General features: G+C 42.7%; 1 protein-coding gene across 5 annotated transcripts in view; it reads left to right on the plus strand.

The window, feature by feature from the left end:
- Positions 1-23,062, plus strand: part of HSD17B3 (hydroxysteroid 17-beta dehydrogenase 3) — a 142,051-nt gene that overhangs the window by 35,366 nt on the left and 83,623 nt on the right. For 4 of the 5 annotated variants that reach the window (XM_044286219.1, XM_044286221.1, XM_044286223.1 and 1 more), the window contains one exon: positions 10,202-10,309. The exons of the other annotated variant lie outside the window; for it this stretch is intronic. In XM_044286219.1, coding sequence (XP_044142154.1) covers positions 10,202-10,309 — 108 coding nt within the window. The remainder of the gene's footprint in view (positions 1-10,201; positions 10,310-23,062) is intronic. 5 annotated transcript variants of the gene reach the window in all.

Here is a 23,062-nt window from a genome sequence, read left to right on the forward strand (position 1 = left end):
GTGGAAGCAGGTATATTGCACCCCTCAATCAGTATTTTGTGGAAGCGGGTATATCAAACCCCTTAATCAGTATTTTGTGGAAGCAGGTATATCAAACCCCTTAATCAGTATTTTGTGGAAGCAGGCATATTGCATCCCTCAATCAGTATTTTGTGGAAGCAGGTATATAGAACCCCTTGATCAGTATTTTATAGAATCAGGTTTATCGCACCCCTCAATCAGTATTTTGTGGAAACAGGTAAAAAGAACCCCTGAATAAATATTTGCTGGAAGCAGGTATATCGCACCCCTCAATCAATATTTTGTGGAAGCCAGTGTATGGCATGCTTCAATCAATATTTGGTGGAAGCAGGTATATTGCACCCCTCAATCAGTATTTTGTGGAAACAGGTAAAAAGAACCCCTGAATAAATATTTGGTGGAAGCAGTCTTATCGCACCCCTCAGTCAATATTTTGTGGAAGTCGGTGTATCACAGGCCTCAATCAATATTTGGTGGAAGCAGGTATATTGCACCCCTCAATCAGTATTTTGTGGAAGCAGGTATATCGCACCCCTCAATCAGTATTTTGCGGAAGCAGGTATATCGCACCCCTCAATCTGTATTTTGCAAAAACAGGTATATCGCACTCCTCAATCAATATTTTGTGGAAGCGGGTATATCGCACCTGAATCAATAGTTGGTGGAAGCAGGGTATTGCACCCCTCAATCAGTATTTTGTGGAAGCAGGTATATAGAACCCCTTAATCAATATTTTGTAGAAGCAGGCATATCCCACCCGTCAATCAGTATTTTGTGGAAGCAGGTATTTCACACCCCTCAATCAGTAGTTTGTGGAAGCAGGTATATCGCACCCCTCAATCAATATTTTGTGGAAGCCAGTGTATCGCATGCTTCAATCAATATTTGGTGGAAGCAGGTATATTGCACACCTTAATTAGTATTTTGTGGAAACAGAAATATAGAACCCCTTGATCAGTATTTTATAGAATCAGGTATATCGCACCCCTCAATCAGTATTTTGTGGAAACAGGTAAAAAGAACCCCTGAATAAATATTTGCTGGGAGCAGGTATATCGCACCCTTCAATCAATATTTTGTGGAAGCCAGTGTATTGCATGCTTCAATCAATATTTGGTGGAAGCAGGTATATTGCACCCCTTAATCAGTATTTTGTGGAAACAGGTATATTAGAACCCCTGAATCAATATTTGGTGGAAGCAGGTATATCGCACCCCTCAGTCAATATTTTGTGGAAGTCGGTGTATCACAGGCCTCAATCAATATTTGGTGGAAGCAGGAATATCGCACCCCTCACTCAGTATTTTGTGGAAGCAGGTATATCGCACCCCATAATCAGTATTTTGTGGAAGCAGGTATATCGCACCCCTCAATCTGTATTTTTCAAAAACAGGTATATCGCACCCCTCAATCAGTATTTTGTGGAAACAGGTATATAGAGCACCTGAATCAATAGTTGGTGGAAGCAGGGTATTGCACCCCTCAAATCAGTATTTTGTGGAAGCAGGTATATAGAACCCCTTAATCAATATTTTGTAGAAGCAGGTATATCCCACCCCTCAATCTGTATTTTGTGGAAGCAAGTATATCACACCCCTTAATCTGTATTTTGTGGAAGCAGGTATATAGAACCCCTTAATCAGTATGTTGTGGAAGCAGGTATATAGAACAGCTTAATCAGTATTTTGTAGAAGCAGGTTTATCGCACCCCACAATCAATATTTTGTGGAAGCTGGTGTATCGCAGGCCTCAATAAATATTTGTTGGAAGCAGGTATATCGCACTTCTCAATCACTATTTTTTGGAAGCAGGTATATAGAACAGCTTAATCAGTATTTTGTAGAAGCAGCTATATCGCACTCCACAATCAATATTTTGTGGAAACTGGTGTATCGCAGGCCTCAATAAATATTTGTTGGAAGCAGGTATATCGCACACCTCAATCAGTATTTTTTGGAACTAGGTATATAGAACTTCTTAATCAATATTTTGTGGAAGCAGGTATATTGCACCCCTCAATCAGTATTTTGTGGAAGCGGGTATATCAAACCCCTTAATCAGTATTTTGTGGAAGCAGGTATATCAAACCCCTTAATCAGTATTTTGTGGAAGCAGGCATATTGCATCCCTCAATCAGTATTTTGTGGAAGCAGGTATATAGAACCCCTTGATCAGTATTTTATAGAATCAGGTTTATCGCACCCCTCAATCAGTATTTTGTGGAAACAGGTAAAAAGAACCCCTGAATAAATATTTGCTGGAAGCAGGTATATCGCACCCCTCAATCAATATTTTGTGGAAGCCAGTGTATGGCATGCTTCAATCAATATTTGGTGGAAGCAGGTATATTGCACCCCTCAATCAGTATTTTGTGGAAACAGGTAAAAAGAACCCCTGAATAAATATTTGGTGGAAGCAGTCTTATCGCACCCCTCAGTCAATATTTTGTGGAAGTCGGTGTATCACAGGCCTCAATCAATATTTGGTGGAAGCAGGTATATTGCACCCCTCAATCAGTATTTTGTGGAAGCAGGTATATCGCACCCCTCAATCAGTATTTTGCGGAAGCAGGTATATCGCACCCCTCAATCTGTATTTTGCAAAAACAGGTATATCGCACTCCTCAATCAATATTTTGTGGAAGCGGGTATATCGCACCTGAATCAATAGTTGGTGGAAGCAGGGTATTGCACCCCTCAATCAGTATTTTGTGGAAGCAGGTATATAGAACCCCTTAATCAATATTTTGTAGAAGCAGGCATATCCCACCCGTCAATCAGTATTTTGTGGAAGCAGGTATTTCACACCCCTCAATCAGTAGTTTGTGGAAGCAGGTATATCGCACCCCTCAATCAATATTTTGTGGAAGCCAGTGTATCGCATGCTTCAATCAATATTTGGTGGAAGCAGGTATATTGCACACCTTAATTAGTATTTTGTGGAAACAGAAATATAGAACCCCTTGATCAGTATTTTATAGAATCAGGTATATCGCACCCCTCAATCAGTATTTTGTGGAAACAGGTAAAAAGAACCCCTGAATAAATATTTGCTGGGAGCAGGTATATCGCACCCTTCAATCAATATTTTGTGGAAGCCAGTGTATTGCATGCTTCAATCAATATTTGGTGGAAGCAGGTATATTGCACCCCTTAATCAGTATTTTGTGGAAACAGGTATATTAGAACCCCTGAATCAATATTTGGTGGAAGCAGGTATATCGCACCCCTCAGTCAATATTTTGTGGAAGTCGGTGTATCACAGGCCTCAATCAATATTTGGTGGAAGCAGGAATATCGCACCCCTCACTCAGTATTTTGTGGAAGCAGGTATATCGCACCCCATAATCAGTATTTTGTGGAAGCAGGTATATCGCACCCCTCAATCTGTATTTTTCAAAAACAGGTATATCGCACCCCTCAATCAGTATTTTGTGGAAACAGGTATATAGAGCACCTGAATCAATAGTTGGTGGAAGCAGGGTATTGCACCCCTCAAATCAGTATTTTGTGGAAGCAGGTATATAGAACCCCTTAATCAATATTTTGTAGAAGCAGGTATATCCCACCCCTCAATCTGTATTTTGTGGAAGCAAGTATATCACACCCCTTAATCTGTATTTTGTGGAAGCAGGTATATAGAACCCCTTAATCAGTATGTTGTGGAAGCAGGTATATAGAACAGCTTAATCAGTATTTTGTAGAAGCAGGTTTATCGCACCCCACAATCAATATTTTGTGGAAGCTGGTGTATCGCAGGCCTCAATAAATATTTGTTGGAAGCAGGTATATCGCACTTCTCAATCACTATTTTTTGGAAGCAGGTATATAGAACAGCTTAATCAGTATTTTGTAGAAGCAGCTATATCGCACTCCACAATCAATATTTTGTGGAAACTGGTGTATCGCAGGCCTCAATAAATATTTGTTGGAAGCAGGTATATCGCACACCTCAATCAGTATTTTTTGGAACCTAGGTATATAGAACTTCTTAATCAATATTTTGTGGAAGCAGGTATATTGCACCCCTCAATCAGTATTTTGTGGAAGCAGGTATATCAAACCGCTTAATCAGTAGTTTGTGAAAGCAGGTATATCAAACCCCTTAATCAGTATTTTGTGGAAGCAGGCATATTGCATCCCTTAATCAGTATTTTGTGGAAGCAGGTATATAGAACCCCTTGATCAGTATTTTATAGAATCAGGTATATCACACCCCTCAATCAGTATTTTGTGGAAACAGGTAAAAAGAACCCCTGAATAAATATTTGCTGGAAGCAGGTATATCGCACCCCTCAATCAATATTTTGTGGAAGCCAGTGTATGGCATGCTTCAATCAATATTTGGTGGAAGCAGGTATATTGCACCCCTCAATCAGTATTTTGTGGAAACAGGTAAAAAGAACCCCTGAATAAATATTTGGTGGAAGCAGTCTTATCGCACCCCTCAGTCAATATTTTGTGGAAGTCTGTGTATCACAGGCCTCAATCAATATTTGGTGGAAGCAGGTATATCGCACCCCTCAATCAGTATTTTGTGGAAGCAGGTATATCGCACCCCATAATCAGTATTTTGTGGAAGCAGGTATATCGCACCCCTCAATCTGTATTTTTTCAAAAACAGGTATATCGCACCCCTCAATCAGTATTTTGTGGAAACAGGTATATAGAGCACCTGAATCAATAGTTGGTGGAAGCAGGGTATTGCACCCCTCAAATCAGTATTTTGTGGAAGCAAGTATATAGAACCCCTTAATCAATATTTTGTAGACGCTGGTATATCCCACCCCTCAATCTGTATTTTGTGGAAGCAGGTATATCACACCGCTTAATCTGTATTTTGTGGAAGCAGGTATATCACACCCCTCAATCTTTATTTTGTGGAAGTATAAAGAAGTATAGAAGTTTAAATCAGTATTTTTTAGAAACCCCTTAATCAGTATTTTGTGGAAGCCGGTGTATGGCAGGCCTCAATCAATATTTGTTGGAAGCAGGTATATCACACCCTTCAATCAGTATTTTGTAGAATCAGGTATATAGAACCCCTTAATCAGTATTTTTCATAAACAGGTATATAGCACCCCTCCATCAGTATTTTGTGGTAATAGGTATATAAAACACCTGAATCAATATTTGGTGGAAGTATATCGCACCCCTCAATCTGTGTTTTGTGGAAGCAGTTATATCAAACCCTTTAATTTGTTTTTTATGAAAGCAGGTATATCGCACCCCTCAATCAGTATTTTGTGGAAGCAGGTATATAGAACCCCTTAATCAATATTTTGTAGAAGCAGGTATATCCCACCCGTCAATCAGTATTTTGTGGAAACAGGTTTATTGAACACCTGAATCAATATTTGGTTACATTAGGTATATCACACCCCTCAATCTGTATTTTGTGAAAGTAGGTATATGGCACCCCTCAATCAGTATTTTTTTGAAGCAGGTATATCGCACCCCTCAATCAGTATTTTGTGGAAGCAGGTATATAGAACCCCTTAATCAGTATTTTGTAGAAGCAGGTATATTGCACCCCTCAATCAGTATTTTGTGGAAGCAGGTATATCAAACCCTTTAATCAGTATTTTGTAGAAGCAGGTATATTGCACCCCTCAATCAGTATTTTGTGGAAGCAGGTATATCAAACCCCTTAATCATTATTTTGTGGAAGCAGGTATATAGAACCCCTCAATCAGTATTTTTTTGAAGCAGGTATATCGCACCCCTCAATCTGTATTTTGTGGAAGCAGGTATATAGAACCCCTTAATCAGTATTTTGTAGAAGCAGGTATATTGCACCCCTCAATCAGTATTTTGTGGAAGCAGGTATATCAAACCCCTTAATCATTATTTTGTGGAAGCAGGTATATAGAACCCCTTAATCAGTATTTTGTAGAAGCAGGTATATTGCACCCCTCAATCAGTATTTTGTGGAAGCAGGTATATCAAACCCCTTAATCATTATTTTGTGGAAGCAGGTATATCGCACCCCTCAATCAGTTTTTTTGGGGGGCAACAGGTATATCACACCAGTTGCAAATAGTTGTTTCAATGATGCTTGTCCCTCAATATACCTGCAGTATCGCAGCAGAACTGAACACAACTGCTGCACAATACAAATGCACTATAATATACTTTCTATGTTAGAAACTATATTATAAGTATACAGGGAGTGCAGAATTATTAGGCAAGTTGTATTTTTGAGGATTAATTTTATTATTGAACAACAACCATGTTCTCAATGAACCCAAAAAACTCATTAATATCAAAGCTGAATATTTTTGGAAGTAGTTTTTAGTTTGTTTTTAGTTTTAGCTATTTTAGGGGGTTATATGTGTGTGCAGGTGACTATTACTGTGCATAATTATTAGGCAACTTAACAAAAAACAAATATATACCCATTTCAATTATTTATTTTTACCAGTGAAACCAATATAACATCTCAACATTCACAAATATACATTGATGACATTCAAAAACAAAACAAAAACAAATCAGTGACCAATATAGCCACCTTTCTTTGCAAGGACACTCAAAAGCCTGCCATCCATGGATTCTGTCAGTGTTTTGAGCTGTTCACCATCAACATTGTGTGCAGCAGCAACCACAGCCTCCCAGACACTGTTCAGAGAGGTGTACTGTTTTCCCTCCTTGTAAATCTCACATTTGATGATGGACCACAGGTTCTCAATGGGGTTCAGATCAGGTGAACAAGGAGGCCATGTCATTAGATTTTCTTCTTTTATACCCTTTCTTGCCAGCCACGCTGTGGAGTACTTGGACGCGTGTGATGGAGCATTGTCCTGCATGAAAATCATGTTTTTCTTGAAGGATGCAGACTTCTTCCTGTACCACTGCTTGAAGAAGGTGTCTTCCAGAAACTGGCAGTAGGACTGGGAGTTGAGCTTGACTCCATCCTCAACCCGAAAAGGCCCCACAAGCTCATCTTTGATGATACCAGCCCAACCAGTACTCCACCTTCACCTTGCTGGCGTCTGAGTCGGACTGGAGCGCTCTGCCCTTTACCAATCCAGCCACGGGCCCATCCATCTGGCCCATCAAGACTCACTCTCATTTCATCAGTCCATAAAACCTTAGAAAAATCAGTCTTGAGATATTTCTTGGCCCAGTCTTGACGTTTCAGCTTGTGTGTCTTGTTCAGTGGTGGTCGTCTTTCAGCCTTTCTTACCTTGGCCATGTCTCTGAGTATTGCACACCTTGTGCTTTTGGGCACTCCAGTGATGTTGCAGCTCTGAAATATGGCCAAACTGGTGGCAAGTGGCATCTTGGCAGCTGCACGCTTGACTTTTCTCAGTTCATGGGCAGTTATTTTGCGCCTTGGTTTTTCCACACGCTTCTTGCGACCCTGTTGACTATTTTGAATGAAACGCTTGATTGTTCGATGATCACGCTTCAGAAGCTTTGCAATTTTAAGAGTGCTGCATCCCTCTGCAAGATATCTCACTATTTTTTTACTTTTATGAGCCTATCAAGTCCTTCTTTTGACCCATTTTGCCAAAGGAAAGGAAGTTGCCTAATAATTATGCACACCTGATATAGGGTGTTGATGTCATTAGACCACACCCCTTCTCATTACAGAGATGCACATCACCTAATATGCTTAATTGGTAGTAGGCTTTCGAGCCTATACAGCTTGGAGTAAGACAACATGCATAAAGAGGATAATGTGGTCAAAATACTCATTTGCCTAATAATTCAGCACTCCCTGTATCACATATAACACCTATCGATAGCACACCTATACCAGTCCTTAAAAGGACTTTTGTGGCCCTATTAGCTAACGTTTGGTGTCCCTAACAGACTGTCCCTGCTCCACAAATCAACCTCTTCCTACACTGGCAAAACACAGAATGTAAAATGGCTGCCAGATCGGGTTCTGTTAGAGGGTGGGGGTGTGTCCATGTGCTAAAAAGCCTTCATTGGCTGTCCTGTCGCACCTGATGGATGTGTCACGGGTCAACGTTCGGCGCAATGCAAAAGAATATGGCGCATGCTATATTTTTGCATGTTCAGCAAATTGTGAACGAGCAAAGTTCACCACGAAACGACCACTGGGCGAATTGCAAGGCAATCTCTAATTGTCACCACAGGTAGGATTACAGTGACACATATTATAGGTAGATAGTTATAGATAGATAGATAGATAGATAGATAGATAGAATAAACCAGGATCCACCATTCACAATAGGTGATAACACTGACCTCTTTACAGGTCACAAAGCATACCTAGAAAACCCTCCCATAGAAGTCAATGAAGTCCCCTCCTGTCCATTGTGTATATGGCCCATGGTAGCTGCTGTAAAGCATATCTGTAAATGCTGTTAGGAACAGCTCAAACAAGATGGCTGCCCTATAGAGTCAACAACTTCTACAATCAGAAAATAAAAACAGATTACAAATAAAGGATATGCGTCACAGTAGAGAGCAGTGAACCCTGAACTTCACATCCCACTGTCCATATCAACTTGCATGATCTGCTCTAGACAGTGGCCCACAACTGGATGACAGTCCTTTCTTAGATAAGTACAGGGGCCTACAAGGAAGGAAAACACCTAGTGACAGATTGATGACCACACTAAGAATTTGGTGGAACACACCAGACTGGGAGAGACCAATATAAGCGAAATCAGAACCAAAAAGAGTAAAAAATCAGAATAGCAAATAGGGTTTACCAGAATAATAACAATTACCAAGTCATAAGTCAGAACCCGGAGTTCACGTGAGGATTCAAATAGTCAGCCAAGCCAAGCCAATCGTTACAGGTTAAGGTCCAAACAGGGTCAGAATACCAGAAGAGTCAGAATAATATGCAATAGAAACACTAGAGTGGAATCCAAAGACTCCAATCACAGGCAACCTGTGGCCAGCAGGTTGCCTGTTTAAATATCCCACGCATCCTTATCATGTGACACATCCGGAGTCACATGACTGATGATGTATGTCCACACTGCATCTGATTGGCTGGCACTTCCTGCACCAGAAAGTCCAGCTTATCATCATAGAAACCAAACACCAGAAGTGCACCGTAATAAGGACTGTGCATATCAGCCCTAACATCATCTGCCCCGCCGGCTGTGGCAATATACTTAAAGGGAACCTGTCATGTGGATATTTGATTATAATTTAACTAATTATATACAATCATTAACTACTAAAAAGTGCCTTAGATGTATTCACTTACTGGTGTGACAGATGGTTACCTCAAAATATACACACAAAGATGCCGCATGCCGCATGCTAATGAGCTGATTCGAGTCCGGCGTGATGTCATTGAGTCCAGCGTATATTTAATTCTGAGCTATAGCCACTCCCCTGCCCACCTGCTGCTGATTCCTATGGAAACAAACTGTCATTCAGCAGCAGGTGGGCGGGGAGATTCAGGAGCTCATGAATATTCATGACCATCATTATCAGCTGGAGCTTTTCAATACAAGATGTTGGCAGATTGACTGGGTCAATTAAAGAAAGTGACCCAGCATTTTGCTAAGAGAATCAGTCACTTATTTATGTTGCCCTTAGTTAGGACACCATAAAACTGGTGACAGGTTCCCTTTAACTATATGGATTTAAAGGGTAGATGACAAAATTATAAGCGATGCATTTCCTTGAAACACTGTATATAGCATTGAGCATCATGCAGCTCCCACTAGGGGGAGCATACTATACTATAGCTGTAAGCAGACAATGTGCTATACGGTTAAGATGTAAAAAGATAAAAGAACATTGCACACGACCGTTGTATGAGTCAACATCCGAGCTGCAGTTTTTGCGGCTTGGATGCGGACCCATTCACTTCAAAGGGGCCGCAAAAGATGCAGACAGTGCTCCGTGTGCTGTCCGCATCTGTTGCTCCGTTCCGTGGTCCGCAAAAAAAATATAACTTGTCCTATTCTTGTCCGTTTTTCGGACAGAAATAGGCAGTTAGATTAATGGCTGTCCATGCCGTTCCGCAAATTGCGGAACGCATACGGACACCATCCGTGTTTTGCAGAACTGCAATTTGTGGGCCGCAAAACACACAACGGTGGTGTGCATGTAGCCTTAAAGGCTACAATATATAGATATGCTATAGGGCTCATTGTTTTCTTAGCATGTAACTCTTTATCTTGAGCTGTGTAGACATATTATACTTTTGTATATATTTGGTTACATTTCAACAGAGCAGACTACAGGAAGAAATGTTAAAATCATACAAGCTGACTTCACCAAAAATAAAATATATGCGCACATTCAGGAAAATCTTAAAGGGCTGGAGATTGGAATTCTGGGTAAGAAATAATTGTGAAATTTGCTAAATTATTTAATTACTTTTATACAGTAGATACCTATATTTTCTTAATTGCCATTATAATTATTTTAGAAACAAAATATTCAACATTTATATAACGAATGAAATTTTGAATTTTTCAACTGGTTGCACCATGTTTATCAGTAATACTTTTAAGAAAAAGCTTCATACTATTGAAATTCACCTTTTATATCAATTTTAAGGAATTTTAGCCCAGTCTATGCATGTCTTTGAAGTGTTCTCCAGATTTGGGACAGAGCTTCTTCATTATGTAACTAACCGATACACAACTGCCTCTAACATAAAAAAATAAAAACTCACCTGTCTGTGTTTCCACCACTTCCTAGTAGGAAAACCAAGTAGAGGTGAGTAGAGTAGGGTACCATATGGTGAGAAGCGGCTCAGGGCCCACCAGTGTAACTGATTCTGGGGGCCCACCTTAGGGATTCTGCACACAAACGTATTTTTCTTTCCATGTCTGTACCGTTCGCTTCACTTCAATGGGGCCGCAAAAAAAATATTAAATAAAATGACTCCGTGTGCATTCTGTGTCTGTATGTCCGCATGGCCGTTCTGCAAAATGATAGAACATGTCCTATTATTGTCAGCATTACAGACAAGGACAGGACTGTTCTATTAGAGGCCGGCTGTTCTGCATAATGTGGAGTGCACACACCAGGTATCCATGTTTTGCAGAACCGCAATTTGCAGACTGCAAAACATCCAACGGTTGTGTTCATGAGCACTTACAGTGATAACAGAAATATTAAAGATGAAGTATGATGGTAGCCATTCACAGCAAAATGCACAAACATACATGTGGCAGAATTTACACATATATGGATATCCTGCACTTAAGTCAGAAACAAGACACATGCAGCGCACACCAATCTCTTATTGAACACATGTGGCACACAAGACACTTATACATGGCTCACATGCCACTGATGCATATGTCACATGCTGCACATACACCACTGATACATAGAACATATATAGCACACACTAATCACACATAGGAAACACACAATGCACACACCAAGACATTTATGCCTAACCCTATTAAGTGTAGCACACTTAAAGGGGTTAAAGGGGTTGTCTCACATCAGCAACGAGATAGACGAGACGGCAAATCATAATGAGGTGGTTATTATGGGGGACTTCAACTACCCAGATATAGACTGGGAAACTGAAACTTGTATATCTCATAAAGAAAACAGGTTCTTGGCAATAACCAAAGACAATTACCTCTCCCAACTGGTTCAGGACCCGACTAGAGGGACGGCCATACTCGACTTAGTATTAACCAATAGGCCTGACAGAACAACAGACGTGCAGGTTGGGGGACACCTGGGAAATAGTGACCATAATGTAATAACCTTCCAATTATCATTCAAAAGAGCGTTTCTACAGGGAGGAACAAAAATACCAAACTTCAAAAAAGCTAAATTTAGCCAACTAAGAGAGGCCATAGGCCGAACTAACTGGGACAAAGTCCTCAAAAATAAAAATACAGCCACAAAATGGGATATCTTTAAAAACATCCTAAAAACTCATTGTGAGAGGTACATACCGTATGGGAATAAAAGGTTAAGGAACAAAAAGAAACCAATGTGGATAAACAGAACTGTAAAGAAAGCAATAAATGACAAAAAGAAAGCATATAAAACACTAAAACTGGAGGGTAGCACGGAAGCACTGAAAAACTATAAGGAAAAAAATAGAACATGTAAAAAACAAATAAAAGCGGCCAAACTAGAGACCGAGAAATGAATTGCCAAAGAGAGTAAAACTAACCCTAAAATGTTCTTCAATTATATAAATGTTAAAAAGTATAAATCTAAAGGTGTCGGCCCTTTAAAGAGTAATGAGGGGGAAGTCGCAGAGAGCGATGAGGAGAAAGCAAAGCTGTTAAATATTTTTCTCTCCAATGTATTCACTGAGGAAAATAAACTGTCAGATGACATGCAGAATGTAAAAATAAATTCCCCATTAAAAGTGTCCTGTCTGACCCAGGAAGAAGTACATCAGCGACTTAAAAAGATTAAAATAGACAAATCGCCAGGACCGGGTGGCATACACCCCCGTATCCTAAGGGAATTAAGTAATGTCATAGCCAGACCCTTATTTCTGATATTTGCAGACTCTATACTGACAGGGAATGTCCCACAGGATTGGCGCATGGCAAATGTGGTGCCAATATTCAAAAAGGGTCCAAAAACAGAGCCTGGAAACTTTAGGCCGGTAAGTTTAACATCTGTCGTGGGTAAACTGTTTGAAGGTTTTCTGAGGGATGCTATGTTAGAGCATCTTAACGGAAATAAGCAAATAACGCCATATCAGCATGGCTTCGTGAGGGATCGGTCATGTCAAACTAATTTATTCAATTTCTATGAGGAGGTAAGTTCTAGACTTGACAGCGGCGAATCAATGGATGTCGTATATCTGGACTTCTCCAAAGCATTTAACACTGTACCACATAAAAGGTTAGTATATAAAAGGAGAATGCTCGGACTGGGAGAAAACGTCTGTATGTGGGTAAGTAACTGGCTCAGTGATAGAAAACAGAGGGTGGTTATTAATGGTAAACACTCAGATTGGGTCACTGTCACTAGTGGAGTACCTAAGGGGTCAGTATTGGGCCCTATTCTCTTCAATATATTTATTAATGATCTTGTAGAAGGCTTGCATAGTAAAGTATCAATTTTCGCAGATGACACTAAACTGTGTAAAGTAATTAACACTGAAGAGGACAGTATACTACTACAGAGGGATCTGGATAGATTGGAGGCTTGGGCAGATAAGTGGCAGATGAGGTTTAACACTGATAAATGTAAAGTTATGCACATGGGAAGGAAAAATGAAAGTCACCAGTACATACTAAATGGTAAAACACTCGGTAACACTGACATGGAAAAGGATCTAGGAATTTTTATAAAAAGCAAACTAAGCTGCAAAAACCAGTGTCAGGCAGCTGCTGCCAAGGCCAATAAGATAATGGGTTGCATCAGAAGGGGCATAGATTCCCGTGATGAGAACATAGTCCTACCACTTTACAAATCGCTAGTCAGACCACACATGGAGTACTGTGTATTGTTCTGGGCATCTGTAAACAAGGCAGACATAGCAGAGCTGGAGAGGGTCCAGAGGAGGGCATCTAAAGTAATAACTGGAATGAAGCAACTACAGTACCCTGAAAGATTATCAAAATTAGGGCTATTCACTTTAGAAAAAAGATGACTGAGGGGAGATCTAATTAATATGTATAAATATATCAGGGGTCAGTACAGAGATCTATCCCATCATCTATTTATCCCCAGGACTGTGACTGTGACGAGGGGACATCCTCTGCGTCTGGAGGAAAGAAGGTTTGTACACAAACATAGAAAAGGATTATTTACAGTAAGAGCAGTGAGACTATGGAACTCTCTGCCTGAGGAGGTGGTGATGGTGAGTACAAAAACGGAATTCAAGAGGGGTCTGGATGTATTTCTGGAGCGTAATAATATTACAGGCTATAGCTACTAGAGCGGGGTCGTTGATCCAGGGAGTTATTCTGATTGCCTGATTGGAGTCGGGAAGGATTTTTTTATTCCCCTAAAGTGGGGAAAATTGGCTTCTACCTCACAGGGTTTTTTTTTTTTTTCCCCTCTGGATCAGCTTGCAGGATAACAGGCCGAACTGTGTGGACAGATGTCTTTTTTCGGCCTTATGTACTATGTTACTAATACAAGGCACTTACTAAAGTATTGTGATTGTCCATATTGACTCTTTTCTATCACATTATACACAGCACATATCCATGGTTTCGACCACTCTGCAATCCAGCAGCAGTGGCCGTGCTTACACACTATAGGTAAAGGTGTGGGTCTATGAGCATTTCCAGCCATTCCTTATAGTGTGTAAGCACGGCCACCACTGCTGGATTACATGGTGGTAATAACCATGGATACGTGCTGTGTATAACGTGATGGAAAGGAGGAAATATGAACAATCACAATACATTAGTAAGTGCCTTGTATTAACTGCATGATAAATGCCATTTACTGGAGTGAGACGAACCCTTTTAACCCCTTTAAGCATACATTTCTGGCATGAAATTTACCGAATCTTAACCTCCTAAAAATTGCACATAATCTACAGTATATTTCAAAGGGTTTTCCTACCATAATGAACTATTGCCTATCTACAGGATAGGTGATAAATATCAGATTGCTGGGGTCTGACTGCTGGAGCACCCACTGATCCTGAAAAAAGGGGTCCTGAGACATTCAATTACATTACCTCCAATCTATGTACAAAAGGGTCTTAAGACCACATTCCCTTGATCATGGAGGTCCCAACAGTCAGACCTCCACCAATCAGACACTCATCGCCTGTCGTGTCATAGCTGTTGGATCTTTTCACATTCCCTATCCTTAAAAGGTTTTCTTTGGGTGTAAAAAAATTTATAAATAAAAAATCTGACCCAAAATATATGTCAAACTAAAATGGAAATGCTCCCCTGTTAAAGGGCCTGTGTCCACTTTTCTAGTTATCCTGTATACATAGGATCAGGGATAACTAAGTGATCCATGGGGGTCTGAATGCTGGATCCCCCACTGATCCCCCTTCTTGATTGAGTGGCAGGTCAAGCATATGCCCTGCCTCTCCATCCATTCTCTTTGGGGTCTTTGGAGATGGCAGAGTACAGCATACAGCCCTGGCTATTTCCAGTGGTCCCAAAGAGAATAAATGGAGCAGCAGGGCATATCTGTGGCCTACCACACCATCAAAAATGGGGAACAGGACCAGTTCCTGGGATCAGTTGGGGTCGCAGAATCGGACCCCACTAATCATATAGAGGATAACTTGAAAACTTAGACAACCCCTATAAATCCTCCACCACCAGTATCTCTTTACACGCCAGCAGTGATGCCTGTAAATACAGAATATCATCTCTACCACCATGTAACCCATACGTGTCAATACTGGAGAATGTGACGCACTGTGCAGGATTTTTCAGTCATAAGTCCAACCCTTTTTGTAGGTCATAACCTTCAACAAAGCCCAAGTAAAGGTGCTAGAGGATCAAAGTGAGCAAAGGGCACAAACGGAGGGTCATAACTCAAACAGAGACATTAGGGTCACCTGAGGCAGGGTAATAGTGGGGATCCTGGAGAAGAGGCAATATTAGCGGTGCATTTAGGGGCATTTATGGAGTGCACCTAAAGCAGAGTCATTGGGGGGACTTAGGGCAGAGTCCCCCCAATGCCACTCTGAACTTTGCAGAGAGCAGCACACATACACAGATCTGAGTCTACTATAAACAAATTTCTTACAGTCTCCTACAGCTCACTACTGTCACACACCTGAGAAATCAGCCCAGCACCGCAGATAAGTCCTTCTCTCCAGCAACCACAGGTTTCTGACAGCAGGGAGGGCAGGAGGATGCCCAGACATGTTCTCTGGGAAGTTTAGAAGATACTGCAGGACCTACTGTACAATTTACACCAGTAGGAGGCACTGTGCGATACTGCCACCTAGTGGGTACAATAATTATCTCTCCTGAGAAACAAGATGTCTTGTCTCTGGGCGTAGGAGACTGGGGGCCTACCGAGGAATCTTCCGCCTCCCCAGTGGGCCAGTCCGAGCATGGGTAGTAGTACTGGCATCAGAGGCAGCAATAAGTAGCTGCAGTGGTAGCAGTACAGTATGGAAGATGATGGACAAGGCTGGAGATGTGCAGCTGTGTAGGAGTTGTAGTAGCGGCAGCAAGGACAGTAGTAGCTGCAGCAGTACAGTATGGAATCTGACTGGCAAGCAGGGCTGCCATCAGAAATTTTGGGGCCCCTTACACAGCTCAAGGCCTGGGCCCCCCTCCTACCCCGCCCCTTTAGAATCTTTCCTGACTCCGCCTCCCGGCCCCCCTCCACCCCCAATTTAATTTTTTTTTTTTTTTACAACTACAAAGACAGTAAAAAGTGATAATCAGTGATTTCAGTAAGGAATTATTTTTTAACCAAATAATATGAAGCGTCCTACCACGACAAGGTAGACTCTTTAAAGCAGAACCCTACACTAACACTAACTACACTACCTGACTGCAGCCGAACACACAGCTAAATGGGGCTGGCAAGGGAGGGGTTAATAACAATAAGTGATGGAGGATCATGGCCCTGTGGGATAATCCAGAAAACAGCTTTGCATTTTACCCCCGAGCAAAGACAACATTATCCAGGGCCATGATGATCCTCCAGACCATGATCCATCACTTATTGTTATTAACACCTCCCTTGCCAGCCCACCCAGCCCCTTGCCTTATGGATGGAAACAAGTCAAGTAATAACCTAAGTTAACCTAATGGACCTAATGAATTATTAGGGGGGGAGGGGGGGTCCATCCAAGTCCAAGAAGATCATGTGTGTGATGGAGGAGGGGGTGAGAGGGCACTAGGGCAGCTGGGCAGGCTTCCAGACCACCACAGTCTCAGACCACAAGTTACCTCCACAAATTATTTTTTCCAGTCCAGTCAGTCCAGATTTGATTAGTTTGCCACCAGGGCTGGCCAGGCAGTCCGTCCCAGGCTCCCACTCCCAGCCACTAGCCAGAGGCCAGACAGTCCAGACCACGAGACCAGTGAGTGACCACAGACAGTACTGCGTCTCTGCCACTCTCTGCCAGTGCCAGCCCAGAACAGAAGTTCAAGTTCCCGCGCGCTAATTTGAATGCCGGCGGCGTCCCGGCGTGAGGCAGCGACGACAGGTACAGCCGCACAGCGTCTGACGTCACGTGCCGCTGCGCAGCTACGTTCCTCTGCGCAACGGCTCCAGAGCCTTTTAAAGAGGAATGCAGCCAGGCCCGGAATACCGTCCGCAGGTTAGGCTAAGGTGTTGTACTACTACTAATACAGAGGTCGAATCAGCGGAGCGGCGGGGGGAGGGTCGGTCAACGGGGCCAGGAACAAAAAAATAAATAAATAAAAATAAAAATTATGAAATTGGAACTGGCCGGGCACCCTCGGGGTCCGGGCCCCTTACTGGGGTATCGGCTGTACCCCCCTGATGGCGGCCCTGCTGGCAAGGCAGGAGATGTGCAGCTGTATAGGGGTAGTAATACTGGCAGCAGAGGCAGCAATAAGTAGCTGCAGTGGTAGCAGTACAGTATGGAAGGTGATGGACAAAGCTGGAGATGTGCGGCCATGTAAAGGTTGTAGTAGTGGCAGCTTGGGTTGTAGCAGTTGCGGCAGTCGTATCAGTCCCCAAAGATCATTGGCAGATCTATTCAGTGACATCAGCCAGAGGTATGTGAAACTACTCAGAGATCCATGCCTCCATTTATTTTCACAAATGTAATGCTTTTCACACTTGTGCAGGACAACTTTTAACTGTCACGCTGAATACCCTATCTGACAGTACACTGGACTCTGGACAAGACAGCGCACCAATGGCATACTGGATCAGTTCCTGACACTGGTCCAAGCTAGTATCTTCACTAAAACTCTCCCCATCTGACCCTAAACTATCTGTATTGCGTGTCTAAAGATAAGCTTTCATTGCTCTCTCTCTCTGCCAGGTGTCCTGTGACATCAATGTATAAGCTCAGAATGAACACGGTTTCCCTGCTTGGGATCTTACATAGTGCCCATGACCAGTGTCGGACGGGTACCTAGGGCCCACCAGTAAAATTTATTTTGGGGGCCCACAGTACGGATACATTCAAATATAATAAATATTTTAACAAGTTTTTTATATGAACATAGGCTAGTTGAGGTGCTGTATATTGAATATATGTGTCACGGATGTTCCCGCAATAGGTGGCAGGAGATCGACTTTGATTAGGGTTTTTATAGGAGGTGTCCATCTCCTTTCCCTAGTTTCCAGGCCTTATTACCTCACCCCTTTCCCTCCTATGTTCGGTGTGGTGTTTACTAGTGATGAGCGGCAGGTGCCATATTCGATTTCGACGAAATTCGCGAATATTCGATAGAATATTCGTTTTATATTCGTCGAAATCGAATATTCGTCATTATTCTAGTTATCGCGATTAATATGCGATTTAAATAATCGCGTATTGCGATTTTAACTTAAAGGCTACTCTCCTATTGAAATAGCAATGCGATTAATTCAAGTTATAATAATCAAATTTCGATTTCAACTTAGCACTGCTATATTCCATATTCGTTAATTCTAGCCTAATATGGAATATAGGAGTGCTAAGCTGAAATCGAAATTCGATTAATTCAAGTTATAATAATCGAATTGCGATTTCAACTTGGACCTGGTTTACTATGGTTGGCTTGGTAGAATTTGCGAATATGACGAATGTATTCGTCATATTCCACAAAACGAAGATAATGAATGTATTCGTCATATTCCACAAAACGAAGATAACGAAGTATTCTGCATCTTCGTTTTAGCTACCTATTCATCAACTTCGCTAATTCTAGCAATCATATAGGAAAGTTTACTATAGAGACAGCTAAGTTTAATTCGCTATGCGATTATATTACTTTGCTTTTTTTTTTTAAATAAATAGAATAATTATAATAATTATCAGGTTTTATAATTATTCTATTTATTTAAAAAAAAAGCAAAGTAATATAATCGCATAGCGAATTAAACTTAGCTGTCTCTATAGTAAACTTTCCTATATGATTGCTAGAATTAGCGAAGTTGATGAATAGGTAGCTAAAACGAAGATGGAGAATACTTTGTTATCTTCGTTTTGTGGAATATGACGAATACATTCGTTATCTTCGTTTTGTGGAATATGACGAATACATTTGTCATATTCGCTAATTCTACCAAGCCAACCATAGTAAACCAGGTCCAAGTTGAAATCGCAATGCGATTAATATAACTCTAAGTAATCGCATGGCGATTTCAACTTAGCACTGCTATATTCCATATTAGGCTAGAATTAACGAATATGGAATATAGCAGTGTTAAGTTGAAATCGCAATTCGATTATTATAACTTGAATTAATCGAATTGCGATTTCAACGTAATTCTTAAGTCCGACAGTACATTCTAGTATATGGAGACGTTCCCATGGTGATGGGGACACGCCATGAGCACGGAAGTCGGCAGAAGCTGCAACGGGCACTGACTGGAGCAGCCAGGAATCCTAAAGACAGGTAAGAACAACTTTAGGGAAGTGGGAAAGAAAAAAATATAACAAAAAACCCCCCGAATATTCGAAATATCGAATTTATAGCACTATATTCGAAATATTCGCGAATTAGTGAAGTGCCGATATTCGCTAAAAAAAATTGATATTCGAATATTCGCGCTCAACACTAGTGTTTACCTCCCACACCCGAACGTGACAATATGTATGTAGTGCAGTAAGTCTACTGTGTTACGTGCCACTTGTGCAGGGGGTGGGAGACTAGGGGCCACCTTGCTCAGGGGCCGACTGGGGGATTCCCCTGTACCCCTCTGGGCCAGTCCGAGCCTGAAACCAACAGTAAATATAACATAGAAAACATAGAATGTGTCGGCAGATAAGAACCATTTGGCCCATCTAGTCTGCCCAATATACTAAATACTATGGATAGCCCCTGGCCCTATCTTATATGAAGGATGGCATTATGCCTATCCAATGCATGCTTAAACTACTTCACTGTATTTGCAGATACCACTTCTGCAGGAAGGCTATTCCATGCATCCACTACTCTCTCAGTAAAGTAATACTTCCTGATATTACTTTTAAACCTTTGCCCCTCTAATTTAAAACTATGTCATCTTGTAGCAGTTTTTCTTTTAAATATTCTCTCCTATTGATCTGTCAGAACAATAACCCACAAAAAACGGATCCTGTCTGTGGAGCATACACCTTCACTCGGTCAGCATTTGCCCAATAATCCATCAGTATTGCTAATGCCAAAAAAAAAACAGGAGTGGATGTAAAACAGAGATGATTTTGCACCCACTCCTGCTTTTGGCTACCAAATCATAAGCCAATTCTGATGGGACCATACAGGTCTTACAGCTGCTACACAGACAGGATCTGTTGTGCGCCTCATTTTTCCTTCCTTCTGACAGATCAGAAGAAAGGTCAAATAAATCCTGATGTTAGCATGGCCGAAAGGCAAAATAGTGGCCCAGTCCTGAAGTGGGGAGGGTGGGAACAGCATGAGAGGTCCACAGAGTGGCCCTATGACATATTGATGGAGGTGGAAGCAGCATCAGGATACCACAGAGTGGCAAGGTGACATAGTGTGGATAAGGCAGCAGCAGGAGCATACCACAAAGTGGCAAGGTGACAGTGTGGATAAGGCAGCAGCAGGAGGATACCACAGATTGGCAAGGTGACATAGTGTGGATAAAGCTGCAGCAGGAGGATACCACAGATTGGTAAGGTGACATAGTGTGGATAAGGCAGCAGCCGCAGGAGGATACCACAGAGTGGCAAGGTGACATAGTGTGGATAAGGCAGCAGCAGGAGGATACCACAGAGTGGCAAGGTGACAGTGTGGATAAGGCAGCAGCAGGAGGATACCACAGAGTGGCAAGGTAACATACTAGTGTGGAGATGGCAGCAGCAGGTGCATCGGGAGACCACAAAGTGACCCGGTGACCGAGTGGGGCGGTCGGTGGCAATACCAGTACCAGCTGATGAAGGTGGCTGAAAGAAGGAGCACTTGGCACTTGGCATCAGATGTGTGGCATCATCAGAGTAGTAGCTGAGGCAGGTAGTCAGAAGAAACCGGTCTCTTTTAATCAAGGTGTTGGTGTGGCACCATGGATGATCTAGTCTGATGAATCAGGAATTTGTGGTTGGAAATCCTGGCTGATCCATGTCTGATTCATCTTAACAAAGATCAGTCTCTCCACATTTTGGGTGGACAGGCGAGTTCTCCTTGGGGTAACTTGCCCCAGCCGCACTAAACACCCGCTCCAATGCCACACTACTGGCCGCGCAGGACAGCTTTTCCAGGGCAAACTCTGCTTGTTGCGGCCACAAATCCAGTTTGGCTGCCCAGTAGTCCAGCGGATCTTCAATGTGGGTTGGCAGGGTGCTGTCCAAGTATGTCACCCCACCTGCTGGTTCAGGCCCTTCTCCAGGTCTACCTGCTGCTGCAGCTGCTGCTGGTGAGTAGTTTCTTCACTATGTGGGTGAAGAAAGCTACTCATCAGCGACTGTAGACTTAGGCTGCTGCTGATTGAGCTGGTACTGCTTCTGCCACCCTACCCCTCCCCAGCAGCCATGGCAGTGGAACGTGAGTGCAGAGGGCCCCACAGGTCAGACCTGTGAGAGGATGGACGATGGCGCAGATAGGCAGTGGCCAACTGACTACATAGGATGTCTCTGTAGTAGATCAGTTTGTCCTTCCTCTCAGTGGGTGTAAAAAATGCCCCCACCGGTAGCGATGGTCCAACAAGGTGGAGAGCCAGAAGTCATCCCTCTGCCGAATGGTGACAATTCGACTGTCACTACGCAAGCAAGTGAGCATGGATTGGGCCATTTGTGCAAGTGACTTAGAGGGACTCCCTGCCTCCATCTCAACTGGATACTGCCACAGTGTGTCTGGGTCCTCTGTCTCATCTTCCTCATCGCCATGGACCTCCTCTGGCCGCTAATGCTAATGCTCTCCTGTCAGTAGAAAAATCACCCATTTGGCTAAACATTGCCTGAGCTCCAATGTCCTCCTCTCATGTGGCCTTGAGATCTAGGCGCTACGTCTCCAGTCCCCTGACCAGCCATTGTTACCAGCATCTGTTCCAGAACATAAAGCAGTGGAATGATGTTAAGCCCGTAGTCCTGGCGACTGACAAATAACGTGGCGTCCTGAAAGGGCCTGAGAAAACGACAGGTGTCATGCATGAGCTGCCACTGGCTGACATAGAAGTTCCACAGGGGAGTACTCCTATGTGCTTGCATCATCAAGAAACCGTTGGCCTTTCTCTGTTCGTATAGTCGGTCCAACATATTGAGCGTAGAATTCCAATGGGTGAAAACGTCGCATATCAGCCTATGTTGGGGGATGCCATTTTGCCGCTGCAGCTCAAGGAGGGTGTGCTTTGCGGTGTACGAATGGCTGAAGTGCATGCAAAGTTTCCTGGCCATTTTTAGGATGTCTTTCAGATGGGTGGAAGACTTCAGGAACCGCTTGACAACCAGATTGAACACGTGTGCCATGCAGGGTGCATGGCTCAGCTTTCCTTGCTGCAGCGCCAACACAATTTTCTTTCCATTGTCGGTCACCATGTTTCAGATTTTCAGTTGTCGGTGAGAAAGCCAGGATTCGATTTATTGACAAAGGACATGGAGCAGTTTCTCCCCTGTCTGACTTCATTCGCCCAGGGAAACGAGGGGCAGAACAGCACGAGACTGCCGTGCCCTGCACATTTGGTATGCTGGAGGGGCACTGTGACTTGTCCCTGCAGTGGAGGCTGAGGACATGGTGGAGGATGAGGAGGCAGAGGCGGACATTGTCGCAGGAGCAACAGTGGGACAACGTGGAGGCAGAAGCGGCGTGACCTGGCCAAGTTGCTGGTGTGGCTGTGCAGGAACCACATTCACCCAATGGCCCATATAGGACATGTACTGTCCCTGACCGTAGTTACAGCTTCACACGTCGGTGCTGCCGTGTACTTTGGCAGACACCGACAGGCCTAAGGACTGGCCCACCTTCTGGTCGACATATTTGTGCAGGGCGGGTACTGCCTTTTTCGCGAAAGAAATGACGGCTTGGGACTCTCCACCTCGGCTTGGCACAAGCCATCAGATCTCTGAAAGGTGCAGA

This window comes from Bufo gargarizans, chromosome 3, assembly GCF_014858855.1.
Source record: "Bufo gargarizans isolate SCDJY-AF-19 chromosome 3, ASM1485885v1, whole genome shotgun sequence".
In the NCBI taxonomy this organism is placed as follows: Eukaryota; Metazoa; Chordata; class Amphibia; order Anura; family Bufonidae; genus Bufo; species Bufo gargarizans.